At 38.6% G+C, this 14,612-nt stretch overlaps 1 protein-coding gene across 1 annotated transcript in view; it reads left to right on the forward strand.

Moving 5' to 3' along the window:
- The first annotated feature begins 3 nt into the window (after nucleotides 1-3).
- The window catches only part of POU6F2 (POU class 6 homeobox 2), a 54,994-nt gene continuing 40,385 nt past the window's right edge, over nucleotides 4-14,612 (forward strand). Inside the window, exon 1 of the mRNA XM_009707238.1 lies at nucleotides 4-96. Coding sequence (XP_009705540.1) covers nucleotides 4-96 — 93 coding nt within the window. The remainder of the gene's footprint in view (nucleotides 97-14,612) is intronic.

The following is a 14,612-nucleotide window of genomic DNA, read 5'->3' on the forward strand; positions in this document are numbered from 1 at the left end:
GCCATGGGCTCAATAGCAAGCTCCCAGGCCTTTGGCAATGCCCTCTCCAGTCTTCAGGGGGTCACAGGTCAACTCGTCACTAATGCACAAGGACAGGTGAGTAGAAGATGGAGCAAACAGTGAATTCTGATGGCAGGCTGATCTTGGGACAAAAATGAGTTCCGCTTGTATGACAGCAATTTAAAAGTGCACATATTGAAGATAAATAAATATTGATTTGCCAGACAAGGTAAGAAATGGAAAGTCTGAGAACTGGGAAGGAGTTAGGAGCTGTTAGAAAGTGTTTTCAAGCCAGAAGAGGCTTAGGGTTTGTTTTATTTTAATTCAGCCTTTTGAAAAGATCACAATAGTGTAATAATACGATATTTTAAAAGTCCAGCAACCCTGTGATTCTTAACAAACATACCAGCTGTCTTCTTCCACTTGTATCTGCCTAATAACAGACAACTATATTAAAGTGCTACTGTAGTATTAAAACTACACTTTTTGGCAAATTGTAGCATTTCTGTATTACTTCATTTCTAAAAAGGAATTAAATGTTTTAAGTAAAGGAACACAACTTAAATTGTAATGAAGTATCTGGGATGGATTTAACTGGGTGGCTTACCCATTTGATAATTAACTAAGTTAAGCAATTTGCAATGAATCTGCCAGTCTGCAATGCAAATTTGGGAGAAATTTTTGCTTTAAAGAAGATTTTCCAAACAGAAACTTGACCAGTATTTATGATATGTCTAAGAGAGAGATTGTGCTTTATCTGCATTTGGGAGCTGTTTATTTGTTGCAAACTATTTCATTTTCAGTCTTAATATGATGCAGAAAGAGATGCATCTGAATCCATATGTATAAAATAATAAGTCCATTGATGCAGCATGCTTAAGTGGCTTGCAGATTGTGGCCACTGTCATTCTTTATTGCATTTACTAGAACGAAAATTAACACAACTACTTGTTTCACATAAAGTCACTGCAGCAAATCTGTCAATATAACTTATGAGTGGACCTGGTAACTGAGTAATTTGAATGTCATTATTCTAAATGCTACAAATCGGTCATACGGTGATATCCACAGTGCTTTTGTGGATGTTAGGCCCTGGTAAACATTTATTGAAATGATGCAGCATGGGTGATATGTGAATCTAAAGTTTAGTTTCTACTCTTACTGTTTGCTACAGGGGAAAAAAAACAAACGTGAAGAGCAGGCATTTTCCTGGCCATTTTCTATCACCGTGTTATTTAATTGGAACAGGCATAACGTGTTTTATATTGGCCCATTAAAAAATAAAAGACAACACTTTATAGAAGCTCCCCCCTCCCTTTTTTTTTAACATAACACATAAACAAAGATGCATCCTGAGCTTCACTATCACCATCCAAGTCCCAGGAAAAAAAAATGCTGACCTTGTTATATTTACTGGGTGGGTGCAGAATTGTTCCATCACTACCCCGAGGGTTGAACGATGGAGCTTGTCAAAGTGAGGCCTTATCTAATGAATCATCTTATCGCAGGTGCACACCACACATATTAAAGGAGGATTGTATGAACAATGTGCCCTCTACAATAACCTTTCAATGTCTACTTTAACCCTTGTTTCAATCCCTTTTCATCAAAGGATCATTTTATGCAGCCAGCTTTAAATGGAGGCTCTCAAAAGCCTATTAAGATTTCTGGAGGGATGGGGTATTGGTTTGGAAGAAAAGTTGGTTATAATACCTATAACTCATAGTCAGATCAGCTCCAACCTAGAAGCCTGCTTGTTTCTATCTGTGCTCCAGAAATGGTTTGCAGTCGCCACTCACATGAGGCGCTTGGCACCAAAGATGTTCACTGTAAGAGCTGAAGATATAAACCCAGCCATGTTTTTCGGTAGTTTTCCCTTTACATGTTCTCCTCAGAGAACAGAAGCTAAGAGTCACCATTCGTTGTATGTTTAAAAAAAAATACTACTGTGAAGATACCACTGAATGAAACTATAGATTCCCTCAGGCTGAGTCATGTTTATTCCACACATAATGTAAAGTCCAATAATTCCACAGGTTGCAGAGAAAGAGGAGAGAAAGAAAGAATCTTCCCTATTGTTGGATAAAATTACAGAATCTATCTGTTTGCCTAGCTCTTTTAAATAAGGGCTGTCTTTTTATTACTTGTTTTTACAAACGTTCTTTGGTTTTATAATCAGTACTGCAGACCTCTCCACAATATAGATATATATTGGCAAAAAGTGTAGTATAACACCCTTTTTTATAATATTCAGCATAAACCCATCTTGCTTAGAGCACACTTCTGAAGCTATCCGTCTGCAAAACAGGACTATTCAGTGTAATTAAAGTACATTCCAGAAATCAACTTAAATTCCCTGCAAATTAATAAAATTATAGCAACTAAACAAGAACTGAAAGGCATGTTTCTTCAAAATTGGGAGCATAAATGAATAGTAATTTGGGATACTCCATTTCTGAGTGATCTGCATGGACTCTTTAAGGAGCCAGATTTCCATCATATGTTAAGAATCTGCCCTTTGAAAATTGCCCCTTTCAAAGAATCACAATTGTGACACCCAAAATTCACTCCTGCAAATATAAGGCTGGATGACTTACCAGACTGTTTGTACGTGCAATTTTTGTAATTATACGCTGCTTCTGTTACAGAAATTCAGGGCTTGTAAGTGTCCATCTGTCTAGCTAAATTTGTGGTGATCAGTAATCCCTGGTGACATTAAGCTATAGGTCAAATCCAAGATCCTGTGGCAAATTTAGGGAAATGATCTTTTAAAAGACATATGGCATGGCCTTAATTCCCGATAGTCTAGGAGTTCTTTCAATCACAGTTACAAAATTATATATATTAACAATCATATAGCATATTTGTTATTAATTTAATTATCGAATTCACAATTATGGTACGATAATTTATTTTTTTTCCTTTGGCTGGCAATATGAACCATAATACCAGAGCTCCCCAAGACCACTGTAGCAAAGAGATCTAATCCATTGGAATAGTACAATTAGATCACCGGATTAATTTGATACAGTACAGGTAGAGGACTCTAAATCAAATTTTCATTTTCAGAGGCATATTAGGAAGAGGTGTTGGCCCATGTAACGCTGCCTACGTTCTGTTTGCCCTCAGCACTTTCCAGGAATCATTTGCAGGACCGGGCTTCCATATCTTGAATTTAAAGGCCAGAGTAGTGGAATTGCGAGATGCCACTGAGTTCAAAGAGAAGCTCTCTACCCGCTCGGCTTCAGCCTGCCCGTATAGTAGGATCCTAGTGCCATTGCTGCACTTGGATTCTTCAGAGATGTAACAACCAGACATTTCTCTTTTTCGCTCTGTTACTGCAAATCAAAGAAAATATTAGGAGTTTTGAGTGGGTTTTGCTATGTCTGTTAAGTTCATGAAATGTGTATTTTGGCTGTTTTCTTAATCTTTGTAAGGAGATGAACCACAGAAATATGGAAGCAAGGTTAATGCTTCTCATTTCCGTAAGTGCTACCTGCAAGCCAGCTTCCTACATGGCTGAAACGTAGTGCTTAATTGTCATCAGTTGCATTCATATAAGTCCCTTGACTTCAACAGGATCAAATACATTTTAACTACGGGTGCTGAGTAAGTTTAATTTCTTTTTTGGAAAGATGGGAGTTGTCTAATAGGAGAAAAATACATCCTAATTCAGCAATTGCAAAATAACATTTTACCATAAAGAGTAAAAAAAGTGGCATGATAAGAGTTGGCATTATGAACTGTCTTGTGGTTGAAGAGGGCAATACGTTCTATTTCCTGGTAGGGTAATAGGAAAATCAAAGTAAGTGTGGTGTAATTGTACAGTACATACTTTAATTGAACAGTGAATTTAATTGGGATGGCATCGGTACAGTCTAAGAATGCCCTTGGAGGAACTCAGGCTTCATTGTGCCCGTGCCTTGCTCTTCAGTTGTGAAAACCTTCTGTATATGAAAAACCTTGAGCACAGCTCCACCCTGGCAATTAACAAAAAATAACTAATTTTTGAGAGTTGTAGTCCACAAGTAGCTCAGGAAACTAAATAGAGAGAGAGGCATTGTTGATCCAATTAGATAATAGGAGTACTTTGGTTCTCATTATTCTGATGAGAGGGTACATGTTTGCTCTTTGAGCTTCTTGATGGTAAATGGTGCTAATGAGGCCTGATGGATTCCCTGCTCCTAACAAGCCTCTCAGCAGCGCGAGTGATTACAATGGAGATAGATTTGATGGGATGCGCTCCCTTTTGTAGTGTCTCAGCTGCTGACACTCTGCGACATAATCAGGTCACAGAGCCGGTCACAGCCATCAGCAAAAGCCATAGCTCTATCCCTCATTATTAAAGTGCATTATTCAGTTCCAGGCCTTCACAATACTGCCAAGGGCCTTTTTTTCTTCTTCTTTTTCTGTTAAGCATCAGTTCTCAAATACAAGAGTTAATAAAATCATCAGCTAAAGAACTAGTAAATTAAAGAAATGGAAATAAAGCGCTCCCTTTCAAATTCGTTGAAGGATCACAATTAAATAACCAGGGAATTTCTCGTCACCACACACTGTACAGTACAATGTAATATGTCATGTGCAATGAAAACAGGGGATAGGATTTTTAAAAAATAGCGTTGTCCTCGTTGTGGACTGGCTTGGAAAGTACTAAAGTATCTTTCATTCCGAAGGAAATTTCTGTCTTCCCAACTATTACATGTGTACATGTAGGTACTGTTATTTCCACTGTTTTCTGTAACTACTTTTTTTCTGAAGTGGTAAGAATTACTTGCAAACTGAGTTTATAATTCTAAACATAGCAGCTGTCTTGTCTTAGTTAAATTGACCGAGGCCACGATCTGGAAAATATGTGATAGGCCACAGTGCTGGGACCGCTCCGTTCCCATAGACAAGGCCATTGCCTGCTTTTGAAGGGTAAGCTAATCACGAAATGGTACGGAAAAAGATTCTAGCATTTTCTTTCTGTTCTGATGATGTCCAGCTGGGGCTATCTGCCCACCAAAAGAAAATAGGCTTTTAAAATCTAAGCTAGATTTTAATGCAGTTTAGTTAAACAGGTGAGAAAAAAATGAGTGGAGAGCCCAGTTTTATTATTTATTTATTTATTAACTTTTTGTTTCAGTTTCATTTCAGCTGATGATGAGCAGGTTTCAGCTAAATAGAAATAAGGTATTCTAATACTGAAACGTATAAATTCACAGGGATTTACACTGCTTCTGTTAAATCACTGAAGTACATATTCAGTGACAACGGTATAATTTTGTGTATCGATACAACCAAAGGGACTAATACATTGCTTTTTTTTTTTTTTTTTGCTCTTGTTCAACTCTACAACTGTTCCTCCTTTTTCTTGCTGGTAGAGTCTGCTATGATGAGCAAATGAGTACATATATGCAAAGTTGCTTATAAAACTTTCAGTTCTCTTGAGCCGCAGATGCAAGAATCTCAACAGCTACAGGTCAAAGTACAAAGTTAGCATTGTCAAATTAGCAGCCATCCCCAAAAAGATACGTAGAGACTGGCATCTGACTTGTTTGGGGTTTTTTCACATTAACCAATATAATTGGCAGCTATCACCAGGAATGCAAGGTGAGCCTCTTCATGAGACTTAAAAGGAGGATGTTGATCATTTGTTGGGGTTTTTTTAACTCTCCCAGAAGTTCTAGGAGGCCCAAAACCATGTAATGTGTAACACTCCTCAAAGTCCTGCTGAATATGTGCAATTCGTACTGTTCTCCAGGTGTGCAATGTCCGTTAGCCTTTTAACAGTTGTTATCATTGCTACATCTGTTTCAGCTATGCAGCTGTAATACATGCTAACCAGTGATGTCTTAGCCCTCACGACATCGTAACAGTGTTCACAAAAATCTAAACAATAGTTGTTTAAATAGTGACTGCTAACAATGTCTTCCCAGGGCTAAAACTGATAGAAATCTGAGTTGATAGTATCATAATGGTATATATTAAGGAAATTTTGCGACAAGCCTGAGATAATAAGAGAGGCACATTTTGAGGGAGAGGTTAGAGGGAGGGACTGTAACACTCAAATAATACTAGCATTTAAGAACATTACTTGGAAAACCCTTTGCCAGGAGAATCTGTTTTGACAGACCTTCATATTAATATATTGAATTTCTGCTGGGTGGAGTCTGACTCTCTATTTTCCCCCTCAAAGTTTCACTGGGCTGAATAGATGTAGTTCTGCTGTTTGCAGGAAGAAAATGGTTTATACTTGAGAAAAGGTCAGTAGTAAGGGAAGATCTTTTTCTCTGTTGGTTTCCTCTCCCCACAGCTAAACATCAAGGAGGCTGTTTGTTTAATTACCTCCCATGTGAATTTGAATCAAAAGACAAATAATTCTTTTAACTTATTTTTGCTGACTGTGTCTTTATTTTACTGCACTATTTATCTAACCTCAATTTTAGCCACAGTGGCATAAATGTAAAAATGTATGGACCAGACTCTCAGGTTATGCAAATTGGTAGTTTCATTGAAATGGACAGGGGCAGAGAATGAGGCTAATTATACCAAAATAAGAGCCAGCTAGTCTGTTTTGTCTATTTTAGGCAGTGATCACTGATAAAGTTTGGATATCCACAGTTGTGAACGATTGTGAAATCTATATCCACATTTTGTAAAACAGGTGGTGAAATTTAAAACTGTTACCATCAGCAACATGGAAAAGTGGTATCCCGTTAGCCCCTCATAACAAGAAGTTCGGAACTGCTGTGGTGCCACCATATTTAACGGAGGAAATCTAACTTTCTCACAGGATTTAAAAAAAGGGCAGATTCAGAAATTAATTACCCAAAGAACAAAAATGTTGCAGAAATGCAATATGACCAACTCACAACCTGCTTGGACAAAGAGGTCAGCTTTAAAGTAGAAGCACCACCACTTTCCTCCAAAGCTCCAAGACAGTGAGTACTAGGAAGGAGTAGTTCAGACTAGCTGATGACCTGGAGTCAAACCTCTAATGCCAGAGACTCTAATATTCCCAAAAAACTACCGAGAGAAGAGCTGGTATGTTAAATAATATTTGTTGCAAATAGCAACTGCAAGGGGAACACCAATATTTAAAAAGAGTACAGAACTTTTTCTTACTGGAAAAACAGATAGTGGAGCCATACTGGATCACAACTGAAGTCTCCAAACAGATTTACAAGGAAAGAATAATTGTGTATTGAAATCTCTATCAGCTTGAAAATGATCAGCATCTATCCAGAAAGACCACTGAAATTTCTTCCATCTAGCTTGCAACAAATCTTAGTTTGAGTACTAAACTTCACGCTTCAGATTTGTAGCCTCTTGCCTGGATCTCTGCCCAAGGTACTGTATCTCAGACGTAGATTTTTTCAGAGGTGCCCAAGTCTCATTTTCAAAAGCAACTTATAGACCTGTAGGAGCCTGAGTTTCCTTCAGTCAATGCTAGGAGTCTTAGTGCTTGAAGGCATGTCTATGCACTGAAATGGAGCATTGCAGGCATACTCCAAGAGACTGTACATTTATATGTCTCAGTGCCGTACTAGCGCAGATCCCAGAAGCCAGAACCCTTGGTAGTACGGTGTTTTGGCTGGACTAATTAATTCTGCTTCTCAACAAGGTGACATAGCATCTAGCTCATTAGTTACTAGCTCTGGGGTCTTGGTAGAACACTGTAATTTGTGGAGTAAATATACTTTGAAGAGAGCCTTAAAAGCCTGAAGCATTTAGGTACTTTTGAAAATGTTATTCACTAATATAAATTAATTATTTCAAGTCAGAAGTAGTGGACATACCTGTCCTTTTGTCATTGCCTTAATTACTTTTGCATGGAGGAGAAAACCAAACTAACTACTAGTTCAGCTTAACTACTGTTTTCGTGCAAGTTAACTAGTAACTAAAAGAAGCACCTACTACTCCTATCATCTGTTCATCTTTGCATTGTGAGGTGGTTATAAGCATTGGAAATTTTCATTGTTATCATCAGTGACATACATCACAGTCGATGAAATCTTTCTGCTCTATGGAGGTTCTTACACGACTCTCCTTATCATCATATCTTATCTCCTTCCAGTAAGGCATTAAGAAACATGACTAGTGACTGTCACAAATTGGTCCTCCTCCCAGGAGAAGCTTGTAGAATAGAGTCGCATGTTTGAGAAGGGCATTTGGTTTTGTCTGTCTTTGTTAGGAATTTCTTTGTTCGTTTCGCTTTCCTTTTAAAGTTTTGTTTTCATTTGGATTTAAAAATCTTTATGAAGGGGTTTCTTAGAGATGCATATTGCTTATATTTGTATTAGAGAAAGGCAGATAACAGAAGTGTACTTAGCATTTGCAGCAGAATGTAGTGAAGCCAGAGGTGATAGACCTAGGAATGTTCCTCAGCTACTGTTGGAATTCATTCCAAGTCCTCAACCTTCCCCTGAAAACAAACTCTGCTGTGCACAGACAAGGTTTGACCATTATTATCCTGGAAGACTGAATTTGGTAATTATAGATTTCATCCAGGAGCATTAGGTGGCCATTTAGATTCCTGGGAATCAGACCACAGAGGAACTTGAAGGCAAAGGCTGAAGTTTTCCTAAGGTCCTTGAAAATTCTTTAAGATGACATAAACAAAGCAGCAGACAGAGTTGATGTGTGTAGATGGTGCCAAGAAATGTACTTTCCATATTACTGACATTTCCCAAACAGTCCAAGTGTCATGCTCAGGAATATTGCATCACTGCATGCCTTCAGGAGTTGACAAAGTTGAGAACAATTTGAGGCCACGTCATCGTCCGACCAGAGATGACGGAAATCCCGCTGTATGAGATTCACGTTACATTGGATCCAAGACTATTCTGAATTTGGGATTTCTCCTTTAGAGTGTCCAGAGCTGTTTATGAGGGAATGCTCTGCACATTGGAGTATAGGAAGGCTGTAGGCAGGCAGAGGAAATAGTGGACCAAATCTGAGAATTTGTTTGAGTTATCTTTCCAGATGCGTCTCATCAGTTCTGAGAAAAACCCAGATTATAGTTCTCTGTGTAACATGGTGCTTAGTCTTATTTAGATTTTATCTGATTTATCCTGTGTATATCAAATGCTTTTTCCCAGTGTCAGAATTTTGTTTTCTGCTCAACTGGTATTGAGATCAGAAAAAAGAAATCCAAGAGGGGCTATTTGGGCAAAGGGGAAAACAACCAAATCACTCTGTCAAAAGTGGAAGTTAATGTAAAATGCTAAATATTTAAGGTGCTTGACTCCCTGGTAGAGCACTGCTGCTGTTTTGGGAAGGTTTCGAATTTCTTGGAAGTTGTAAGTCTTCATGCCTAAATGAAGGCTATTGGCTCTCTTGGTGGGCTGCAGTCTTGGCATCTGTATGTGAGTGTCTTAGAGATACGGGCGAGGAGAAGAAATCTGGGGCTCCCATGTTTGCAGTGCAGTCAGTATGTGTTTCGAAATCTGAAAGGATGCGGAGTCCAGATATTTTAGCAGCATCTTGTGAAGAATTTGAAAATGAAAAAATACATCTTCCCCTAGCAGTTTTCTCGTAAAGAGGAGGGGAAAATTGCAGAAGTACTTGGTTGACTCATTTGATAGTAAGCCAACAACTGAGTTGTATTTGTGCAGTGTCCATAGCGATAACCAGCCAGATGCAGACCCATAGGCTTCTGCGTGCAGACCCGCAAGCTTCCAAGTAGCACGCTGTACAGGAGTTGTCCTGTAAAAGGAAGGATTCTCTGTCTTCAGGTTTGAACCTAGAGTATTGCAAAGAATTGTGCGATGTCTTTTCCTATGTGTTGATCTGTGAACAGTGGCAGGGAAGGTTCAAGCAGGAAAAAAAATCAGAGTCCTAACCATGAATGGACACTCAATCTATCTTTCTAAAAGTAGATCTCAGTTTGTCATTTTTCTTCAGATACTGACAGTGTTAGGCTGGAGCATGTATGTATGCAAATGGCCCAGATATCAAAAAGAAAAAGAGGACTTTGAAATATCTATGCCAATGTTATTAAATATATATGATTCTTAAAGTACCTTTTTCACTTAAACTTCCTTCTTTGCACATTAATTAAATATTATCTCTAGGATAAGTATCTCTCATAGAAGATTAATGTATTATTGTCACATAAGAATGGAAGAGAATGACAGAATCTCTTTCCTTAAGCACCAAAAAGAATTTATTAATATAAAGAAAACACTCATAGCCCTTGAGCAATTCTGTCTCTGCTTCATAGAGAACCTTTCCTAGTCTCCCCTCATGTCTAGCTTCGTGCTAGAGATTCAAGGAAGCAATACATACATCCTGCCAGTTTAAAAATCAATCCACTTTTCAGGAGATAATTTAATATCAAGACATGATGTACCCAATATCCAAATATACATTCATTTTAATGTTTGACGCATCAAATACTCTGACATAGCCAAGTTTCAAAATAAATGGTTTGTTTTAGAGGTTGGATATGTCATATTAGCATCCACCCAGCAGATAGAGAAATAGATCAGAGAGTGATCAGGACATCAGGGAGACAGTTTAGAGAGAGATGAGAGAGGCCAGGTACATCTTGTAATGTTAAAAAAAGCTAGCTAGCAAGAAAGAAATTGTATAAATAGGTCATTGCAGCCCAACTGAAAAAAAAGTTTAATTTTAACTTGTTAGTCGGCATCTCCAGAGGCCTAATCCACTCCCTTCGTTGCAGGCTGTGCATTAAGCTGAGATATGTCTTATTTGATATCACAGATAGACAGACAGCCTCAAAGTGAAAAGATGATATCGGCCTCAGACAGTGCGCTAGCTTTGCGGGGGAATCGGCACCATTTGCCATGCTCAACTTCCCCTCTTCTTTCCTTCTAAATTCTTTTTATTAGCCTTAGCTTGTTGTCACCTGTCCTGGTTTTACTCTTTTGGTTCCTTCTGTAAGTGGAAGCATAAAACCACATGGAAACAAGGAGTATGGATGAACACATACCTGGTGCCAATGTCAATGACAGATCCCCAGACATCCCAAGGTATACAGTTCCCTCATTCCTAAAACCTTCCCCTATCTCCACCATTTTTGTTTCCTGACAACAGCTCTTGGCCACATGCTGTATCTGGGATTCAGTTAGTTAAATATAGCTCTTTAGTCCTAGTTTTAGATATTGTACAATGCTCCATTAGGCCTCCCGTGGCCAAATCTTCCCTCTAAGTCTAGAGTAGATGTCTACATTTTCAAATACAGTAGATGTCTACATTTTTTTCAACATTCAGTTGAATTCAGTTGAACGTTCGGTGGGGAGCAATTCATGCTCCCCACTTATGTGAACACATGCATGTGTGTACCTGTACGCATACAGAGCTGAACATATACTTACCTGGCCCTTCGTGCTCGTCTCCTCGGGAAAGATGCAAGTACTCACAGGGACCACAAATTGCAAATATTTTAATTACTTCCTTGAGTCACGCTTCTGTCTCTGGAGTCTGTTGAACTTTTATTCTGGTGACAAATGAAAATAAACTAAACACTCTCGTCTTGGCATGGGAGATGCCGTGCTGGTCTCTTTTGCCTCAGACCTCTCTCTAGTGTAACGTTAGACGTGTGTAATCATGACTGTACGTGGGTCGTAATTGTCTGCAATCTGTTAACTGGGGAATAAAACTGGGCCTGTGTTTTTCTAAGGGTTCAATTTCTCACCAAGATAGAAGTATTATTGAATGACTGCAAAGTGGGAGTTAAAGGATACTGCGTGTTAACGCTCCATCCTTTCACTACTAGGAGGTACCATGTAGACTGGTGCTATTGGCAGCTCTGCGCAAGAGACCAGAGTGAAGTATTTAAAAGGTCAAGAAAATTGAGGAAATTGAAGTTTGTTAGCAGAACTGTGTGGGAAGGATTGCCCAACCCCTGCCCACAGGATGGCACGGTCTGCCTGTTTCTTGACAAGTCTCCCATGTTGATGAACATCACCTGCACAGCCCCCTCCAGAGCGCTGGGAGGTGACTTCCATTTTTAGGTGTTTAAATCACATCCTCTGGGATCTGCACTATAGACCTGTTAGTTTTAATTGTACAGATACTGATGTATGGGTTTATATGTGCAATCTCTCACTATTATTATTAGCACCTACAGTGCACCACTCTATATGTTTAAATCTATATGTTGTTCTTCTGGAGAGTCTATATTTATACGCAGGAGTATGTCTCTCCTAACTCTGATACACTGCAATGTCCCAGCCATCACACCTGTTGTTCAGGTAGAGGCAGATGTAGGAGGCAGGCGCCTCTCTTTGCTCTCAAGTGGATAAATGAATTGGAAAACAGAAGTTGTTTATGGGCATTGTTCAAAGATACTCCTTTAGCTAAAGCAGAAAGTTTAAGACTCTGTGGGCACAGATGATAGATAAATCATAAGGTCCCCACCTTTGAATGAGAACAGAATGTAATTGGCATTAGTAAAGAAACACCACATTCTTCTCTACCACATCAGAGAATTTTTGCGACAACAGCCAGGAAAAAAATCCTGCCTAGAGACTGTGATTAGATATTCAATGAGTGCTTAGAAAAGTTAAGATTTCGATTGTTAAGTTTTCTTCACAAAGGTCCAAAGAGAACAAAACTGCCTGATGCTCAGTTCACCAGGTGCAGAAAGGCAAAGGAAGCCCTGATACAAGTCCCATCTGTGAAGTCCAAGAGCTGACTTGAAAATGTTCTGAAATTGCAGTCACAAACTATGTTTTTATCAGGGTATAATGGGATGTTGAAAAGGGAGTACAGGGCAAAATCTAGACAAGCTTTTTGCCAGCTTCTCAGTTAGGGTAATTAGTTAAAATCTGAATGTTATACTACTGACGTAGAAATACTGTTAGTAGTACACAGCAGCGTTTGCCTGTTCAAATCCCTTGATGCTTCTGTCATATACAACGATGAACAGATAGAGCTTTGCTTACATGGAAGTCCTTAACCAACAATGTGTTACCTCCTGTATGTTGAGAATAAAATGTCACAAGTAAGTATGCCACAACAAATGCCTTTTTTTCTGAATACAGATAAAAATATATCTGTTAAATATTACCAGCTCAAATTCTCATAACCTGGTCCGTCAATGGAAAGGGCCCCTCCTAAAAAGCATTTACTGAGGCAAGTTGTACTCTTGGCTCCCTCTTGCCTTTTATTTCTCCTTAAAATCATGTGCAGTGAAAAGAGGGAACAAACATGAATGATGCATGCCTGAATCACTAAATCGCTGTGGTCTCTGGCAACAACACAAATGTAGAAATGTTTAAATCGGCCTCATACTACCCAACAAATGATGCAAAAGGAGCCCTCAAAGAACACAGAGTGAGGGGAGATAAATGAGCATCATGTCAAGAACGCGATTTCTCACTGAGTTTGCACAGAACATGGGAATTTGACTTCCAAGAGATGGTTAGGGAATCTTTCTAATAAATCTTCAGTCCACAGTCATTGCTGTGTGCTTTTCTTTAAACATACTTTTTAAGAGCTGTGTAAGTTATACCCTCCCCAGTGAAATGTGTCAAGATATTACTAGTCAAGTTGAAGTCATTTAAGTGAATCATCTCTGCCTCCATGTTTATGCTTGTGATAGACAGGGATGGTCAAACAGGTTTTAGTTTGTGCTTGCGTTGAACAGCTTTTCAACCGCTGAGGTCTTCTCAAAGCCTTGTCTTATTTATTAGTAACTCACAAAGGAAAAAAAAAATTTAAAAAAGAAAAGTTGAACCTCTTCCCTGGAAAAAACCTCTGTGATTTTTTTTTTGTTGTTTTTTTTTGTTTATTGGGGTTTTTTTAATTACTCTATTCTCCTTTTTTATACAGCTGAGAAATTCAGATCATCAATAAAAAGGCAACTGTTTTTTAAATGATTTAGAGGCTGTAAGTCAATATGAAAATTGACTGGTCCTCAGCAGAGTCCTGCATCTCTTTAGACTCCTGATTTTGATTTCATTTTCCCTAATGTTAACCACATGAAAGTTACCTTAGGCTGCATCAAGTCTAAGCTAGTTGCTTAGTGTTCTCTGTCATCACTGAAAGAAATAGGCACTCGAAGAATAAAACATCTCACTGATAGGCATGCATTTTAGTTTGAGATGAATCACCTTGCAGAGATTCCTTGCTCTCTGCATTGACCAGAGAGAGCTTGAATGGTGGTCTACAACTGGACTTTTAATGTTAGGTGGCTAACAGTAAGTGATATAAATTCCATCCTTGGAATACGACACACTAGTTATTTTAAATGGGACTTGAGTCCTTTTGATGATGTTATCCTTACACTCCCCATGGCAGTCATAGGAGTTTTGACTCAGATCTTGGTAGCAGCTGATGATGGCCACACAGAACTCGGCACTGGCCTTATTTTTGGAGTGAGTGTAGAGGCACCCTTCGATTTTTGTGAAAATTGTGCTCCTGTTTTGCTTGCTTGCTTCTTTGTGTTTCCCGAATAAATAGAGAAGTAGCATCCCAGAGACCGAGGTAATGGCATCTGTTTGAATTATTTAAAATGTACTTAACTTTACTGATACTTTAACTAAATGATGGATAGCAATGTGAAGGGAGGGTCTTTCTGTTGAGTATCTTTTCTTTCAAGTAAGATTAAGTATTCCATCTGTAGGATGTTGTTATTTAAAAATCAGTTGTGCATA

Source organism: Cariama cristata, unplaced genomic scaffold, assembly GCF_000690535.1.
Source record: "Cariama cristata isolate BGI_N322 unplaced genomic scaffold, ASM69053v1 scaffold21530, whole genome shotgun sequence".
Classification (NCBI taxonomy): Eukaryota; Metazoa; Chordata; class Aves; order Cariamiformes; family Cariamidae; genus Cariama; species Cariama cristata.